Source organism: Chiloscyllium plagiosum, unplaced genomic scaffold (assembly GCF_037043375.1).
Source record: "Chiloscyllium plagiosum isolate Xiang-an unplaced genomic scaffold, Cpla_swu_hap1 HiC_scaffold_26, whole genome shotgun sequence".
In the NCBI taxonomy this organism is placed as follows: Eukaryota; Metazoa; Chordata; class Chondrichthyes; order Orectolobiformes; family Hemiscylliidae; genus Chiloscyllium; species Chiloscyllium plagiosum.
Genome location: NW_028270164.1, coordinates 25,318,313 through 25,338,779, shown reverse-complemented (window position 1 = coordinate 25,338,779; position 20,467 = coordinate 25,318,313). Strand labels below are relative to the sequence as shown.

Sequence of the window (20,467 nt, the reverse complement as noted above, 5' to 3'; positions counted from 1 at the left end):
TAACTACGATCAGTTCTGAAGAAGGGTCACTGCACACAAAATGTTAAACAAAAACAGAAATTGCTGGAAAAGCTCAGCAGGTCTGGCTGTTCTGAGGAAGCGTCAACACACCTGAAATGATAACTCTGATTTCTCTCCACAGATGCTACCAGATCTGCTGAGATTTTCCAGCAAAAATAGGGGCTGAAGATGAAGCAAGCCTTTTAGCTAGGGAAACCCTCTCATTATTGCATAAGGAGTGGAGTTTCCATGACTTATCAAAAAATTCATGTCTAATTTTCCACTAAAGAATGACCACTCAGGTGAGGTAGTGGATGACAACTAAAGCTTGTGGAATACAATCCAATAAGGAGTCCTTGGGATAGTATAAGAATGAGAGCAAAGAACAAAGAACAGTATAGCACAGGAACAGGCCCTTCAGCCCATCAAGACTATGCTGGACACATGATGCCTTTCTAAATTAAAAATCTTTTGTCTCTGCACAGTGCATTTGCCTCTATTCACTACCTTGTATTCATCTTCACCACCTCCTCTTGCAGCACATTCCAGGCACTTACCACCCTCTGTGTAAAAAACCTGGCTCTCACATCTCCTTTAAACTTACCCGTTTTTGTTTTAAACCCATGTCCTCTCGTTCTACCCTGGGAAAATGGTGGAATATTAATGGGATAAAGGGAAAAACATAAGCATGGGCTTATTTGGCTGATTTTTTGCAGTGGAATAAGACGCTTGGTAAATTAATTGGAAAAAAGCTTACAAATTTAAAATTATATATATATATATATATAAACAGCCCATAATAATAAAACGTTAAGAAATAGAAAACACTAGACGTTTTGTAAAATTACATTCTCCCTACCCCCTGAGCCTGCTCTGACAGTGAGTAAGACAGTGAGTTAATATTCTACATGAACATCACTCAACTGATCACTGTCATTGCCTTTTATTCCTTTACAGCTTTAGTAATTTAAAAGTCAGTTGTTGATCTAAATAGATCATATGTTAACATAGTGTGAGGGAAAAAGGAAGTTAAACTCGCTTTCTATTATCATATTTCTGATATTTGCTTTTAAAATGAGGATTAAAAAGAAAAACGTAGAATCAAACAGCATTTCTAATAACGCTAAACACAACTAATGGCTAACGAGCCAATGTTTTTTTAAAAAACCTTAAGTAAATAATTGATTTTAAACTGGTGAAAATCTTACTCAGTTTCAAACACAAAATACTGCAGATTCTGAAAATCCAGAATAAAAATTGAAAATGCAGATGATACCCAACAGGTCAGGCAGCACCTCATGTGACCATCTCAGAGAGTAACAGCATTAATGGATGCAGTTTTATGGAGGGAACAGCAGTCTCAGCTGTCAGGTAGAGAACAATTTTCCAGAAGTGCCGCCACATCAAATGTCAGTCAAGCATTTGACAGTGCAACATTGGGCCTTCCTCAGTATGGAGGGCTCCAGTGGCAAAAGTCTCATTTAACTAGAGCTGCCAGACCTCCAGCAGCTTATTGTCAAACTAAGGACTCCTGATTGGCAGTAGGACAGGAAGCTTATTGAATGCGGAGGCAAGAAAGCAATGGGACTCCCCACCCACATCTTATTTACTCATCAAGAATGGTTAAACTGGTTAGGCCTTTATTCATTACAGTTTAAAAGGACAGAGGCTGATGCTGTTGACTCGAAGGCAGGCTTTTCAGACCAAATAGCCTACTCTTCCTCTCATGTTCTTACTCCCATCCCCAAGTACACCATGGGGGAGGGCACAACATTCCTCCAAATGTTTCATATCTGTGACATATCACTTTCACTATATTTCTTCGTTGCACTAATATGTTGTTCTAGTATTGATGGATGTCAGGAAAATAGGCATGGGATGACTATAAGATAAATATTGAAGAAGATTCTTTATTAAAATATTATACTTAAAATTGTATACTACTGAATAAAGAGATATGTCACCGAAACTTTCACCATGCACTTAACAGGACAAATGTAAGAATGCCAGAATTCTAATGATCACTGCAATTTATACTATGGAAGTAAAAGGTGCTGACTGACTGACAAGTCAACTCTGATTGGCCAAGGCATTGCCATGGAGAAAACATCAGGGAGCCCTTTTAGTTCTGAACTATCAGGTAACTCAACATTGTATTGAAGAAGAATGAAGCGTGCAGCTAAAGACAACTGATTATGTAAGTGAATTTGTTGGATTATTGCAATATGGCAACACAACATCCACTACAGGAAGAATACAGCTACAAGACAAGCTACAAAAAATGTACTAAGGGTTCTTCAACACCATCTGCCAAACCTATCCAAAAGGACAGGAGAGGCAGGTGCTTGTGAGTTCCAACATCTGTACGTTTCCCTCCAAGTTAAATACCATTCTGATTTAGAAACATATCATCACTATTTCATCTATACTGTATCAAAATCCCAGAACTCCGTCCCTAACCTCACTGTGGAAGGGCTTTCATTATGCAGACTACAACATCATCACCTTACCAAAATTAAGTGGAAGTGGGTACTGCAAATGCTGGAGATTAGAGTCAAGATTAGAGTGGTGCTGGAAATGAACAGCTGGTCAGGGAGCATCAGAGGAGCAGGAAAAATCAACTTTTCGGGCAAAAGCCCTTCATCAGAAAAACAATTAAGGTTTAAGGTTTAGCAATAAATGGTCACACTACCACAGATGAACACATTCTGTACATTAATTGTTTTAAAAAAGCAGTTGTGAAAGACGAAGCAAACTGATTTCAAACGGGATTTTCTTCTCATATGCTCCTGTAATGAAACTGAGGAATGAAACAGCACCAGATTTTTTCGAACTCACCTGTGTAGTCTTCGTAGCACTCACAGGTGTATCCTCCTTCTCTGCTCCGACAAATCCCATTGTTTCCACACGGGTTTGAGTAACAGAGATCAATTTCTGTTTCACAGTAGTCTCCAGTAAATCCTGAAGGACACCTACACCTCAAGCCATTTATTGGATGGATGGGACGAAACAAGATTGTATCTGAAGTGATGAACGGGGCGGAACTATCGAACTTTAACACAGACACGCACTTCATGTAATTCTCACAAGGCTCACGGAGGCAAATATTGTCATCAAATGGGAGCACTCTTTGTTTGGAAATAGCTGTCAGCAGGGTACGGTTGAGATAAATCTGTTCCTGCAGGTCCTCCGATGAGAAAAATTGATTATGAGCTCCGTCAGGTAACAAGACAGACAGACTGACATTAAGAATAGTTGCCCTGACATCTGTATCATTCTGTATGTTGAATATCACAACGTTCTCTTTCAGAGCAGACAATACAGTGGCTACTCCCTCAACAAATAAAGATAGGAGTGGAGAGAGAAACTTCTCTTGGGACATGTTCTCCAGACGTAAGGTGATGCTGTTGCTTAACATTTCATCAGTGACAATCGTGACCTGCAGTGTACATTGGGCTGTAATGCTGTGAATGCCATCTGGAAGAAAAGGATAAAAAGCCGTATTATTTAGGGCATACAATCTAAAATTTTCTACACAATGTAGGGTTATAAATCAAGGTAAATAACATTATTGTATGAATCATGAACCAAACTGGACTATTTGAATGCTTTGGCCTCAAAGGCTGCAAGAGGCTAGGAATTATGTTGCAAGTAACTCAACTCCCGACTCTCCAAAGTCTGTCCACAAACTGCATAGCACAAGTCAGGAGTAATGATGAGGTACTTTCTACTTGTCTGGATGAGTACAACTCCAACAACACTCAAGAAGTCTGATACCATGCAGGACAAAGCAGCCAACGTAATTGGAATATGACTCAAAGTTTTCAGCATTCACTCCCTCCATCACCCACACACACAGTGGTCAACGAGGTATACCATTTAAAAGATGCATTACAGCAAAGTACCCAGGTTCGTTCAACCAAACCTTCCAAACTTTGAGGAACGAGGGAAGCAGGTGTAACATAACCTCACCACTTCCAAATTCCCCTCCAAGTCCTTCTCCATCCTGACGTGGAGCTATAATCGTATTATTGTACTTTACTGAGGTTGGTACAAAATCCTGCAATTTTCTTCCGAATAGTTCTATGGCTTTGTGTAGCAAACATGGACAGCACCAGTTTAGGAAAGCAGCACTTTCTCTCGGGCAATTAGAGATGGGCAATAAATGCTGACCTAGCCAGCGATGCCCATGAACAAATTCAAAAATACCAAACCTCTTAATATCAAACTCCCCTTAGCCCCTTTTTAAACAGTAGCGCAAATTAAATTAAAATAAAATTATTCAAACACACCTAAAGAGAGAACAGAAGAACTAAGTAGTGTGTCATAGAGTCATAGAGATGGAAACAGACCCCTTGGTCCAACTCATCCATGCCAACCAGAAATCCTAACCTAATCTAGTCCCATTTGCCAGCACTTGGTCCATATCTCTCTAAACACTTCCCCTTTTGTGGACTGATTAATAATTTCATATGTCTCAAGGTAATTTGTAGTCAATTAATTCCAGGCCTGTTTTCCTGAATCCTGGCCATTCATGACTATTTATTAAGTAACTGCTGTCATTCTATGAAATAACATTAATTCTGTGTTCACCTATGTACTTTATTTTTTACAGACCAATACCAATTAAGATTCATATTTGATCTGAAATCTATTCTTCTGTTACTTTTTGACATAGTTAAAAAAGTACCAACATATAGTGAATAGATCTCACCATTTGATTTTATGTCACGAAAAGCAAAGGTAAAGGAATTTCAGTGAATCTTTTAGCAATGACCTACCATAGATACAGACACAGCATGCAATTTACCTATGAATTAGCCAGTGTAAAAGGACACATAATTCACAAATTAATTGGCATGACAAAGTTACATCAACATGTTCTTTGAATGTTGAAGTAAAAATCTTTTAAAGTTTATCAAGTTTAACCTTCCACCTTAATCCCATGTGTATGTCCTAATCATTTATTTCATCCATCTCTAAAATTTAAAAACATAAGTGGAGGGAGTAAATGATTTTACAGGCAGTCCTGGGTTCCCTTCCGGAGTATGTTCACAAGTCAATTTGCATGCAAGTCTGAACACCATGCAGGACATTATAAAGCAGCTGTTCATAAGGACAGGAAATGTTCATATGTTGGATATTTAAAATTACACCCCTGAATGGGATCTCAAGTACAAATGTTCATAAGGGAGACATTCATAAATCAGAGCCCTCCTATATTGCCTGGTTTGCCAACCATGAGAATAGTTTAGTGTGTTAGGCTACTTAATCTTTTGGATTACATCACTGTTGCTGGACACCTGCAGAAGCCTTAATTTAATGCCAAATTCAAACTGACATCAGAAAATTTATACTTGATCGCTAGATCTTTATGGACAGCCTTCTTTGAGGTCATAGACTCCTTACATTATGGAAACAGACCAGTAAGCCAATAAAATTCACACCAACCCTCCAAACAGCATGCATCTCAGACACCCACCCTCCTACTCTATGCCTGTAACCTACCTGGTCTGCACATCCCTGGACATTATGGGCAACTTAACATGGCCAATCCACCTAACCTTCATATCTTTGGACTGTGGGAGGATACCAGAGCATCGGAGGAAACCCATGCAGACACAGGGAGAACGCATAAACACCACACAGACAGTCGCCCAAGGGTTGAATCGAACCTGGGTCCCTGGCGCTGTGAGGCCTGCCACTGAGCCACTGTGCCTTTCTGATGAACACCATCACTTTGCTGCTGACTACAAAACCTGGACACTATTCTATTTTAAGCAGCATTTTACTGTCATGAGATTGCCCATGTTAAAAATTTATCCTGATGAGATCTGTGAGAATTCACCAAAGTGTGTAGGTAACCAAGACCACAAATGTGACTTCTGACCCAACAACATCAGGAAATAATCATTTTCAAACTAACACTGCAGCACAGTAGTTTATAACTAGATTTTTCTGTTGAATAATCTTCCAAATCAAACATTTGAAAATATACTACCATAAAATAAACATTATAATTCTGGGTAACAAATGCTATCATGAAAAATGCATTTCCAATGTTAATCTGGCACATTTGAGATATTCAATTCCATACACAAGGGATTATTAACGTTCCTTATCCTAAGATTGTTCCTTGTGAATTTCTGCTATGTATTCAAATACTTATTCTTTTCAGATTTTCATGGCAAAAGTCCGTTTTATAAGTCTTGCCAGACTTGGCAATTAAGTAGCATCAGATTGCATCTGAGCACATGAAAAATGAGGGCATATTTCATCTTTTATTTGCTTGTAGGTTAAAAGTCACTTCAAGAGATTTTGAAAATCTTAACTAAAGAAAGCTTTTAAGAGAAGAAATAAATGAATCAGTTTCTGTACTAACACTGCTGAATTCCCATTTCAATATCACTAGCAACTCCCTGGAACTAAACTCTCTTATTACAATTGTCTTACCGTTGAAGAGTTAACAAATATTGTCACCAAGTTGTTGACCAATTCATCACAGATATGTCAAGAGCAGGAATCAGTCCTAGTAAGGGATTGTCACTGCTGGGATTCTTAATTTATTTTGCAAATAAAGTCATAGAGTCATACAGATACACACTTATCAGCCCAACTCATCCATGCCGATCAAATTCTCTCAGACAGCAGAATGAATGAATCATTAGCACTCCCAAAAAGGGTATTATCTGGAGAATACAGTACTTAAAAACTGAGAGTCCATTAGACTCAAGTAAAATCTAAGTCTGTAACAAAAAATGAAGACTTCAGTTAAAAAGAGTAAATAGTTTAACAACCACCTAAGTATTACAAATGATCTTGAAAAAGAATTTTTTATCAGGTTCTCCAAGAATACAACCACAACAAAACAAAACAAACTGACACTAAAGGACAACAACATTTCAAGTTCAAACACCTCCCAACTACAGCAACAAGGTAAATGGAATGAATAAAACTTGTTGAAGGACAAATGGAGAACTCCTCTGCTCTTCATAATGCCAGAGTCTTTCATGCTAATCTTAGGGGGAGACAGGGTTGCTATTTTGGTTGGGAAATATGAATAACTGGTTTCAGAACTGCTTATAAAAATTACAAGATTTTGATCCACTACATATAAAGAGTAATTAAACAATGCTTTTTCTTTAGATCTTACTGTCCTCTGAAATAGTATTACATTAAAGAATGCTGAATCAACAGGCACTGATGTTAGATAACTGCTGTTCAAAACTGAAACAGTGCAATCTCTATCGTTTGAAAATGTGAATCTTATCAACTTCATTTGTTCAATTTCTCAAGAACAAAAAGCAAAAATTAAAGTTTAATCTCTGGGACTATAATGTGCAGCACAACACATCACAATTACAAAGGATAAGAATAGCTAGCAATCAAACTGTGAGGAAGCGTGAACGGTTAAAGATTTGGCAGATGGAGTTTGGTCTGGGTAACAGCAGGGTCATCCTCTTCAATTTAAGCAGAATAAACTGGACTATTTCAACATGGTGAGCCATTAGACAAAGTGATAATACCGAAGTAATCTGGAGAGGCAAAGAAATTTCAGCGCAGATAGATAAAATAATGACTCACATAAATTAATGGAATGCTGGATTTATTTTAAGGGACCTGGATTAAACAATTAAAGAGTTATGTCTGAGTTGTTTCAAGTGCTGTGTTTCTATTTTCTATATGTATTTGCAGGTTCCTGAATACTGGAATTAGAGAAATGATTTCCTCTGATGGGAGAATCAAGGTAGAGTCAGCATAACTGAAAATTAGAGAGAAGCCATTGAGGAGTGAAATCTCAAAGCACTGCTTCAAACAAAGGATAGCATAAATCTGGAATACCCTCTACCAAATGTTAGGACAATTGGAGCTTGCAGGTTTGAGGTAGACAAGAATTTGTTTCAGTAAAGATGCAGATTTAAGACAGGCAAAATAAGTTGAGTAACAGATTAGCCATGAACAGATGTACTTCATGGTTACCTATATATTGCTCAGTCATTTTGAGTATAGGAGTTGAGAAGTTATGTCAAGGTTTTACAGGACATTGGCGAGGTCTCTTCTGGAATACTGCGTCCGGTTCTGGTCACCCAGCTATAGGAAGGATATTACTCAGCTGGAGAGGGTTCAGGAGAGATGGACTACGATGTTGCCAGGTATGGAAGGTTTGAGTTATAAAGAAAAGCTGGATAGGTTGGGAGTTTTTTCACTGGAGTATAGGAGGTTGCAAGGCAATCTGATAGAAGTTTATAAAATAATGAGAGATATAGATAGACTTATTGGTAGTTGTCTTTTCCATAGAATGGTGGATTTCAAGACTAGGGGGCACATTATTAAGGTGAGAGGAGAGAGATTTTTAAAAAGACACAAGGGGCATTTTTTTTACAAAGAGAGTGCTTTGTCTGTAGAATGAACTTCCTGAGGAAGTGGTGGATGTGGATGCAATTACAAGGTTTAAAAGACATTTAGATAATTACAAGAATAGGAAGGGTTTGTAGGGATATGGGCCAGGAGCAGGCAGGTGGGACTAGCTTAGAATTTGGAATTATGTTCGACATGGACTGGTTGGACCAAAGAGTCCGTTTCCATGCTGCGTGACTGTCGGATTATGACTATGACCATGTTAGTCCACATAACATACTACATAGAGTCAGTACTTTTTGAGTCAAATGTCTTGGAATTTATTAAAAAAGAGCAACTATTTACATGCTACAGTATTGCAGGCAGATATAAATAATCTCAGTTCTGTGCTCACTGATGTTACTGTACACTACATAAATGTAGCTGACTGACTGAATACACTACATGGAGTCCACAACAGAGACAGAGTAATTGGCATGCAAGATGGTTACTCTTATACTATTAAGTCACATGTGATGTCACATGAATGCCTTAAAAAGCACAGACCTTTCTAGTTGGGATAGTATTCTATAATATAACATTCCTCCCTCTCCCAACCCCACTGGTTTTCTTTTTAAAGAATGAAAATATTTTTTCCTAATACATGTGTACAATGCTGCATATAGATATATTATCATTATGTATTCAGATACCACTTTGGTGGACATACGACACAACCAAATCTGGTCTTATGCAATAATTCTAACTTTGTGTTGTAGCTTTACTCTATGGAATGCTATAATTACAGATGAATATACACATAATTTGATGTCAATGTGTGGATCTTAACAGGCATAATATCTTCAGTATCCAAGCTGTCATCCTGTATGATTGATGATATGCTTTGATGTGTCATCAACAGAACATGATTACTTCATATCACAATGTCATTTGATGCAGACTAGCCAAAATAACATAGCATCTTTTAATCAACCCATGTCTTTGTGTGAAAATCTCAACTCATATAGTATGCCCTAAGTCCTTGCCATGCTTAGACATAGGTAAGGCTACTTTTGTACAGAAAACATTCTTTTCTGTCTTGTTTACTGTATTTATTTTTCCAAGATTGCTTTCTCAGACCACTTTCTAGACTTGTCAACATTTTTCTTCAAAAATCAGAAAGTGCCTTTCTCTAAAAGAGAGGGATAGAGTCATTACTGTGCTGCAATAAAAGTTTCTAGTTTTTAGTTATGGTTGTAGTTGTAACTTCAATTCTGAATTTGGCTAGATTGCTAGATGATGGTTAAGAGAAAGGCTCTGTCGCAATGGCCATGCTACTGTCACCATTTCAGCTTTTAGGTCCCACTTACTCCACTAACTGGCTATCAAAGTGGCATTTAGTTCTCACTTGCACGATGTGATTCATATTTTTCCAAATCCTAGTCTATATATAAACATATTACATAAAGTAGAGCTTTGTTGAGTCAGATATCTTGGGAATTTATCAACAATACTATTTACAACTACAAACCTAAAAACATAATCTGGGTTCTAATGTTATTGTACATCATAACTACTAAGGACACTACATTAACTTCATGACAGAGAGAGTCACTGTAGGTGAGGCACGTATCTTTACACCAAAAAGTCACATATCCTAATGGCATGTAACTGTATTAAAGATATTGATAGGCCTCTCTAGTTTGCAACTTATACCATAATATATGAACTGACTCAACACCAAAGGAGACTCAAGGGGCTTATTGTTCCAAATGTACAATGAGACAGCTTTGACATGACACAATGATGGAACCGACAATATTGAACTTTTAACACACTGTGTCACAATGAGGACTATGCCATCTTGAACTGCTATTTAAATTTAATTACGACTAGTAACACAGATGGCTACTTAACATTCCTGTCAATGTTAAATGGAACATTCAAAGCAAAGCAAAATTCAGAAGACTTAAAATACAAATTTAATTTAAAAGAGATTCAATCTGCAAATTTATTTCAAAAGGATAATGCTTTTGTTAATTTATTCATTTCTGAGTAGCAACTAGATTATTCAAGAATCATATGAAAATATGAGCACATGGTATTAAACAGTTGACAAAGATACTTTCGTTTATTCTTCATTGCCTAATTCTCAATTGATCACTTGATTTGTCTGGCAATGAAGATTCAAGTTTTAATGATAAGACCAATAGCTACTGTCAAAATATTGACAGGCAATGATATATTTATAGATATACTGCTTTTACATTGCAGAATTCTAGCATTTGGAGATGGATTTTCATTTCTTCTGAAGACAAATATTTTGAAGTCAAGGGAGAAATAAAATGTTTGAATGAATACATGTCTGACCGGAGGAACACATAGCCCTCAGGCTGAATTCATTAAAAACAGGGTGAGGCATTATCAATTACAGTCACTGAGAGAAAATGCCAGCAAACATTAGAATAACAAACATTGGTTCAAGTAAGGATCAGCAAACACCCCACAGAATCAAAGACACCCTCCATCCATCAAAAATGTAGGATAAAACAGGGCAAAAACAGATTAGAGAACATGATAGGTGTCAACTGGCATGCTTGCATGAAGTGTTGCAAAGGACCAATGTTAAACAAATTCCCAATTTGTCATTGTGTTCTCAGCACCCTTACAATTAGAGGAGGGAGGCCACACAATCAGATACTATCTTTACACTGATTTCTTCAAACTATGCCCTTTGGCTTTCCCTCCCTCTTAAATAGCCTACCTGACATTTATTGTCATTATACCTTCACCAGCACTACTGTCACCACATGAAGATACAAATCCACATCACTGTTTTAATTTATCTGAACACACCAAGCTGTTTCCTCATTTCTGGTCAGACGGCAGAGTCTTGCGACTAAATGGGGACAGAAACAACATTGGGTGTCTTAAGAGTTCTTTTACTTTGGAGATAATGCTGGAATGATGAGAAAACAGCAAACTCATCATTCACAATTTCACACTGTGTTAACTTCACTCCACTTCCTAACTAATGAAACGAGTGTGAAAATGCTCCACTTTACAGTTTACACAATTTAATCTTCTTCACACTTGCTTCTTTTTGCACCATCAAATTACTTGTTAGTTCAATTAAGCAATACAATGATATCTAGCATTCAAATCAGCAGGGCCAAATAGATTTTAATCTACTTTGTACATGTGAACACCCAAGAGAAGAATCCTTTTAAAACCAAATGTCTCTGTAAAATTGCACACAGGAAAAGCAAATTATTTTTAATTTGATACAAAATGAGTATGAAAACTTCAAGGGACACGTCATTGTTAACCAGAAAGGCTAAAGTTAAAAATCACACAACGTAAGGTTATAGTCCAACATGTTTATTTGGAAGCACTGGCTTTTGGAGTGCTGCGCCTTCATCAGGCGGTTAAAGCCAGCGCTTCCAAATAAACCTGTTGGACTATAACCTGGTGTTGTGTGATTTTTAACTTTGCAAAAGTAAGGACTGCAGATGCTGGAAACCAGAGTTTAGATCAGAGTGGTGCTGGAAAAGCACAGCAAATGAGGCAGCATCCGAGGAGCAGGTTAATCGACGTTTTGGGCAAAAGCCCTTCATTTTTGCCTAGTAAAACTGGTTTCCAGCATCTGCAGTCCTCACTTTTGCCTAGTAAACTCTATTCCTGATGAAGGGCTTTTGCCCAAAACGTTGATTTTTCTGCTCCTCGGATGCTGCCTGACCTGCTGTGCTTTTCCAGCACCACTCTGATCTAAACTCTGATTTTTAACTTTGGCCACCCCAGTCCAACACCAGTACCTCCACACCAGAAAGGTTAAAGATAATATCAAACTTATGGAACAAACACATAATTGTGTAAAGATAAATCAGAAGATTTGACAGAATATCAAAAAGAGGAAATTACAATTTAAAACATAAGAAGAAGAGTAAACAAGTAAGAATTATAAAAATAATAAGTTTCTACAAGAGGTTTAAAAAGAAATTAGTTAACAAAATGAACATTGGTCTTACAGAAAGGAAGTCTAAAGAACTGATAACAGAAAATAAAGAGGTAGCAAATTAATTGTTCAAGTATTTTGTATCAGTTTTCTCTATAAGAGATATTAGCAGCACCATTGAAGTAGCAGGGAGAGAGGAACCCAAGAAAATCACAATGACCAGAGAAGGGACAGTGAATTACTGAGGTGGCTTCATCCTGGTACGTTAAAAGCAGCACTGGTGAGGTAGTTGAAGCTTTGGTTTCCTTTTTGCAAGCCCTTTCGATTTATTGAAGGTAAGATATTAAATTGGAGGGTAGCCTTTATTCAAAAACAGAGGGATTCAGAAACTACAGACCAATTGGTGTGACATCTGTCTGAGGGACTGTGTTAAAAGCTATTATTAAAGAGCTATAGAAAGCCACTTAGATTAGTTCTGGGTAATCAGGGAGAGTCAACATGGTTTTGGGAAAGGATGTTTTCTCTTGCTGGAGAATCTAGAACTAGGTGTCATTATTTAAAAGCTAGGGACCATCATTCAATAAAGAGATTCGGCATTTGTTTCCTCAAAAGAGGCTCGAGAGTCTTTGGAATTGTCTTCCTGAAAAAGCCGTGGAAACAGAGTCTTTGAATATTTTGAATGCAGAAATTATTGGTAAGCAAAGGAGTGAAAGGTTATCGGGGATAAGTGGGAGTGTGGATTAGTGACTAAAATCAGATCAGCCATGATCTTATTAAATGGTGGAGCAGGCTAAAGCAGCCAAATAGCTTCATTCTTCTCCTTGAAAATATGTTCATAATCTTTCCAAATTTTACATTTCTTTGGAGGGGAAGTATTCAAATGTTAAAGAATATTTTTTATCAGAATAATGGATAACATTTCATTGTAGCAGGAATCTGACAGTGTCTGCCACAAATTGGACTTGCCCTTTTAAGCTTCTTAATGTGCTGTGTGATACGTTGTTGACAGTGAGAGTTGGAAACATCATAACAAGGGAAATCAGATATTTAGATCTGAGTAAGCAGGCTAAGTAATGGTGTGCTTCCCTAACCAAAACCTAAAGGAATGAAAAATAAAAGATGGCATTTTAAGTTCCCGCTCGTGGTCAATTGGTATCGGGAATGTATCTAATCAGACAGAAGGATGACTGATGAAGACACTGTCACCATTCTTCTTCCTCTTTGATTGCCCACAGTGGAATATCCAAGGGATGTCCCACCACCAACTGTGACTTTTAAGTGGTCAATTAAAGACCATCTAAGGGTATCATCCTGCTGCTGCTGGTTTTAATCCAATGGTGGCAGACCCTCAGCACAGAGAGTGCATGACAAGCAGGTCTGTGCAGGTTTCCCAGGTGAGGTTCCTCGTTCAAAGGCACTTTGTGCCTGATCGAGTAACACAGCAAATGGAGAGAGTATAGCCCATAGAGACGCACACTCCTCTCCCATCATCACTTACCTCTGGGCCTCCAATGGTGCTGCTGGGCAGAAGAACTGCTGGTTTGCTATTGTGCAGCAACTCCCAGAAGAAGATCAGAACTCTCACCCCAAGATCCTTGATTCCTTAGAACTCCCTCCCTCAGCACCACCTTCACACCACCACCCCACCCCACCCTAGCCCCCACCCCAATAGGCCATTAATTGCTTGTTTCTCTTGTATTTCAGCAGGTCTTCCTGAGAATGAGCATCCATGATAGTTTATTTTCAGTACTAGAGAGATGGATTTGGTCATAACCATATTGCAACAAGAATAGCTTTGAGATAAAGGGATTTTCCTTTCTGGGGATTAATTTTGTTAATAGATATGGAACAGCTTCATAGCATTCAATACAGATCAAGGGTGAAACAGTTAGTGAGATGTTATTTTTGCAAATATCAAACAGCAATGCTTGAATTTCTGAGTCTAACCTTTTGACTGAGGTAGCTGCACCTTTCACAAAAAACATTAATTATCTTTAGTATTTTGCCAACATAATCCGACCAGTTTAATGCTGCAATTTGGTGGATCGCTTTTGATATTGCAGCATTGAAAACATGATTTGATTTTTGACAGTGGCAGAATTCAAGATAGACTGAAAAATTATATTTCAGCTTTGGACTGAAGTGCCTTTGCAGTTTTGCAGTACAAGGTATGCTCCTAACGTGTACTTGAGATTAGTGAAGCTCATTATTATTTTTCCTCATTCATGTTAGCAAAAACACAAAGGACCCTTGCCAATATGCATTAATTTTACATTTATTTTGTCATATCAAAATAATACAGTTGTGCTGCAAATTATTTGATTTTGTAACCTGATCTCAGCATGTAAAATATATATAATCAAATACATCTGCCATTGTTACAACTGATGCCCTCAATGGGAAAATTCCATAAAAGAAATCTATACTTTCTCTGTTTCACGGAAGATATTGGCTTACATTATTTAGTATATGGTTCAATGATTACCAGTATCCATCTGGTAACTTGCTCAGTCTCCATGGGCATGATAATTTACACAACTACGGAATGGGAGGGACTGCATTACATGTTTTCACCAGACCTCCAAACATATTTGCTTCCAAAAACAAATATGTACATCTATATAGTGACTTTAACATAAGAGAATACATCACAATGCATTTCACAGGAGCATACTGAGATAAAATTTGACACTAAGTGATATTCGGGCAGGTGTAGGATATGTTTTTTCAAAGCACCTCAAAAGAGGAGCCAGAGGTAGAGAAGTTTAGGGAGGGAACTCCTTAGCTTAGAGACAGACACTTGAAAGCTTTGCTGGCAACTAATGGGGTAAAGGAAATAAGGAATTCACAATAAACCAGAATTGGAAGAACATTAACCTCTAAGGATTGTAGGGCTGGATGAGGGTACAATGATAGGTAGGGAAAAGCCTTGGAAAGGTTTGAACAGAATGTTGAGAATTTTTAAATCAAGATGGTGCCCGTCCACTAACCAGTATTGGTCAGCAAGCACAAAGATGATAGGTGAACAGGACTTGCTGAGAATCAGGATATTTCGGATGAGCTAAAGTTTACAAAAAATGAGCAAGAAATGAAAAGACAGCAACCAGTGACGTATTGAGTCTGCAGTAGCATAGATGAAGATTTCTGTCAAAGATAAAATGGGGCTGGGGCCAAGAATGGCAAATTAAACAGATGGAAATAAGCTGCATTGATAGCAGAATAGATACTGAAAAGATAGCATTAGTCGTAGGGGACATGATCAGCACTGGAAAATATCCTCATTCTTGGATTTGGAACAGGAAGATCAATTTTAGCACCATTATTGCTACCTCATCTGACAGCAATGAAGAATGTGAATCAAAAAATCTTCTCATGTGAATGATTCTGTTTCATGTATCTTTTCCTAGCCAAGTAACCAGAGGAGCCCTGAAGTTGTCTTTTTTTTGCAACTAAGCAAAAACTTCATTGGCAATTTGAAATGGGTTACAGCTTCCACAGGACATTTTGGAGACTTGGTGATATTGTAGGATATGCATAAGAAACAAACCCCAGCATTAAGTCAATAGCCTATGTACAGTACACAGTTAAACAAGCAGAACACTCTGTAAAATAATGCCAATGCATTTCATGCTGGCTCAGATTCTAGCTGCTTTTTGCCAATTTCAATACCATTCTGAACTTTAAAGGAACATACAATCTCATCTTGAGAGGATTAATGTTAAGTTTATAGCAACAAATGTAATGTTGCCTCATATTAATAATTGAATCATCATTTTCCTGTACAGTCGATACTTCCTCATTCATTTAAGGATAAGATCTTGCCCGAGGGTATGATTGAATATTTTATTCATTTTGGCGAGAGAATAGCAGCTGTTATGAGCAGAGTACAATGCCAAACAGATGCACAAAGTTCCCACTTGTTCATAAAGAAGAAAAGGCAATAGCATTCCTTTCTGTTCCTTATCCACAGAATAACTGTGAAACACTTTTATACACATTTCTTCACTAATGTTAACTTTATATTATCTAATTATAGATAAAAAAGAGAATCAAAGATCAATAAAACAGCTCCAATGTATATCAGAAAGGTCTTTTGTTTCGAAAACGCTACATGAAGATTTAGAAGAATTGACAGCTTCTGATTTGTCTGTTGCTCACAGCTAACAAAATCAGACTTTCATTCACATGAATGAGGAAGAGAGCAAACTAAAATAATCAAAAATCTCAGGATATATCTCAATTATATGTCCCAAAACTCAGAAGGAACTGATCTCAATCAGCATAACATATGCAGTAGTACTGTTTGTCTTAAACAGTGAGATCACTGGGAGAGCATTAGTTAAGGTTACAAGTTCTGATTACAGTCTAATGGTTCATGCTGGGATTTTGTAGATATTCAGAGTTTGGAACAGGACTGGATTTGGCCAGCAATACCTCTGGGGGTGAGAATTTTGGCAAACTCCCACTCCAAATTTGCATGTATAAAATGGCCACTAAGGAGGAACCTGAGGGAATAGATACCTGTGAAGCTAATGTTTTCAAAAGGGAAGGCAGATAATGAATGCAAACCAGAAACAGCTAAAAGGAAAGTACATCAATTGGATGAGAGGTTTTAATCCATTCTGTGAGAATCTGATTAAATACATGAGGATCATCAGGATAGATAGGCCATTTCACTCACTGAGGCAGCTTCATTGATCAATAAAATTGTGGCTGATAGATTGTGGCATTAACTCCACTTTCCCACCCATTTCCCCATCTTAACCCTTGACCCTCTTGTTAACAAATAATCTGATTTAATCTTTAATATAATCAATGACCCAGTCTCCACTTCATGGAAGAGAATTTTAAAGACCAATCACCCTCAGAAAAGAAATTCCTTGTCTGTCCTGAAAAGAAGACACTCTACACTTAAAACAAGTCTCCTCGTTCTAGATTCCCTCACAAGGGGAAAGATCTACTCAGTATCCACCCTACTAAGACCCCTACGAACTTCATATGTTTCAATGAAATCAAGTCTTATTCTTCAATACTCCAATGAGGATGAGTACTAAACCTTCCCTTTCATCCCAGAAATCATTCTGGTGAACCTTCTCTGAATTGTTTCCAATGAAAGTATATCTCACTTTAAGTAAGGGGATAAAAACTACATTCAGTACTCAAGGTTCAGACTCACCTATGTCATTTACAGTTGTAGCAAGTCTTCTCTATTTTTTGTATTCCATAACCCTTCCAATAAAGGCCAATATTCTACATACCTTCATACTACATGTTGTTGTTTTATACCAGGACATGCATCTCCCTTTGTACTGCCAGACACTGCAATCTCTCTCCATTTCGATTTTTTTTCTTCCAGCCAAAGTGGATATCCTCACATTTTCTCACATTATACTCAAATGTCAAATGCTTTGCCACGCATTTAATGTACTTACATCTTTTTGCAGACTATTTTAATGCTCCTCTACCCATCACTTGTATCTTCAGCAAATTTTGTGACAATGCAATTGGTCACTTTATCCAAGCCATTTCTGGAGATCTTTAATAGGCACACCAGCATTGACCTGGGTGGCACTCCACTCAATAGTCTGATGTCCTGCAAATGGCTAATTTATCTTGATTTCGTGGCTTGAATCTTTTGTTCATGAGATGGGTCAACGACTCAGAAAACTTCCTAGGTTCATACACCCTATGTTTAATCTTTGTTGTCTGGATATCAGATCTCTATTCTAGTGAGGCAGCATCTCCTGGTGTCTGGCCTGCTGACCTCGCAAAATATTCCTCCAGCCCTAATCAGTCACACCCCTCAACTACCCATACACTCCTCTTGCCTTGGATTTTCCTTCATGATTTTTCATGCCCTCCATGCCAACCTATGCCCCTTTTTCAAACCAATGGTTCATCATATCCTTCATGTTAAAATAAATATTATGTACAGCCCTATAATCTTTTATAACCTCTATGCCAACTTATTCTCAACTCATACTCCACCATCTAACTCTCTGCCCTTATACCTACATATTAACTCACCCAGTATAGACGATCAGCAGATTCTCGGACTAATGCAATGACAAGACAGAATATTATTTTAAGTGCCTATTATGAATTTCATAATGTTGAAAAAGACCCATTCATGAAAACTACAGAAGGTCTCATAACACCAAATATTTCATCAAGTTCCACAATCGCTTATAAAAATCGAGCACTTCAAAGTATTTATAATCAGTTATAGCTGTCAAACAAAAGGAAATGGCAGTTATGTGATAATGAATGACCATGAAATTAGCAGTAATCCAGTAATATAAGTTTACGGTTTAGTCAACAGACAGAGTGAAATAGCAAGCAATGATCATTTTTAAACCATCCAGACATTTTATTTAAAGGACAGAACCATATATGTTTTGACAGCTTCTTTTGATTCATGCTTTTGATACGTTCTTTTGACAGTTGTCTTTGACAGTTTTCATTGTTGATTTTGGCAGATCTATTGACAATCTGGAATTTTCAAAGCAAATATTTATAGGGTTTTGGTAACAATAGGTAATATGGTTTTATGGTTCACAGTCCAGTATATGGTGATAGGGCACAGATGCTACCCTCACTTACTGCTAAGCATGTCTTAGGTTCAACCATCTTGAGCTGCTTCATCAATGATCTTCCCTCCATTTTAAGGTCAGAAGTGAGGATGTTCCCTGATGATTGCACCACGTTCAGCTCTATTCAGGGCTCCTCAGATATTGAAGAAATCCTTTCCTAGATGCAGCAAGATCTGGAGAGTATCCAGGCTTAGGCTGAAAAGTAAAAAGCCACACAAATGCCAGGCAAACGACCATCTCCAATAAGAGATGATTCAGTCTAACTACTGCCCTTGGCAGTCAATTACCATCACTGAATTCCCCCCCCACTAAGATCATCCTGAAGACCAGAAACTTACCTCAATTAGACGTTTACATAGAGGGATTGCAAGAACAGGTTACAGGCTAGGATTAGTGTGGTTACTCACTTCCGGACTCCCAAAACCTGTACATAATCTACAAGTCACAAGTCTGGAGTGTGACAGAATATTCCCCACTTGCCTGAATGAGTGCAACTCCAGCACTCTCATGAAGCCTGACACCATTCAGGACAAAACAACCCACTTGATTGGTACCACATGCACAAATATTGACTCTATCCCCCATTGACGTTCAGTAGCAGCAGCCTACAAGATGCACTGCAGAAATTCACTAAAGGTCCTTGGTCAGCAACTTACAACCTACAAAATCTACCATCTGGAAGGACAAAGGGCAGCAGGTATTTAGGAACATCGCCACCTGCAAATTTCCCTCCAAGCCACTTATCATCCTGACTTGGAAATATATTGCCATTCTTTCACTGTTGTTAAATCAAAATCCTGGAACTTCCTCCTTAAGGGTATTGTGGGTCAACTTACAGCAATTCAAGAAGGCAGCCCACCACCACAATCTCAAGGGCAGCCAGGGATGGGCAATAAATGCTGACCCAGCCAATGATGCAACAACCCATGAGGGAATCAAAAAAAAACTTCCGTGAGTTTGATAGTTAATGTATGCATTTTTTTAGGCAGCTTCATGTCCATGTGTAATGATTCCAAAGTTCACCTGACCTCTCCCAATGGGTGATTCACCTTTCCTAGTGGAATCCCAGAACCATATTTAAAGTATAGCTTAACTCTCCTGAGTGTCACCCTAGCTAATTAAAGAAACACCCAAAGTTCAGGCTTATTTCTCCCGGGGCTACTTAGCACACTTGGATTTCACATTCCTGAGCTACCAAAATCTGACTCCATCAAACTTGCTCCATCATTCATTAAGATCACTGTTGAACTGATACTCTCCAAATCCACCTTCCTGCCTTTTCCCCAAAATGCTTGATTCCCTTACTGACTATCTCAGCCTTGAGTATACCTAATGACCCATACTCCACAGGTAAAGAATTTGACAAATTCACTATACTCAGAGATGGATTCCTCATCTCAGTGTCAAATGGGTGGCCATCTTGAGTAGAAGTAACTGGTGATTTAAATTCCCAATTGCCTCAATAAATCACGTCATCTCCCCCTATTCCTGATGAAGGGCTTTTGCCCGATTTTACTGCTCCTCGGATGCTGCCTGAACTGCAGCACCACTCTACTCCAGAATCTGGTTTCCAGCATCTGCA

General features: G+C 38.0%; 1 protein-coding gene across 4 annotated transcripts in view; it reads right to left on the bottom strand.

The window, feature by feature from the left end:
- LOC122562939 (cadherin EGF LAG seven-pass G-type receptor 2-like) overlaps positions 1-20,467 on the bottom strand; it is a 328,596-nt gene that overhangs the window by 218,939 nt on the left and 89,190 nt on the right. For all 4 annotated transcript variants that reach the window (XM_087973584.1, XM_087973581.1, XM_087973583.1 and 1 more), the window contains exon 2: positions 2,839-3,477. In XM_087973584.1, coding sequence (XP_087829710.1) covers positions 2,839-3,477 — 639 coding nt within the window. The remainder of the gene's footprint in view (positions 1-2,838; positions 3,478-20,467) is intronic.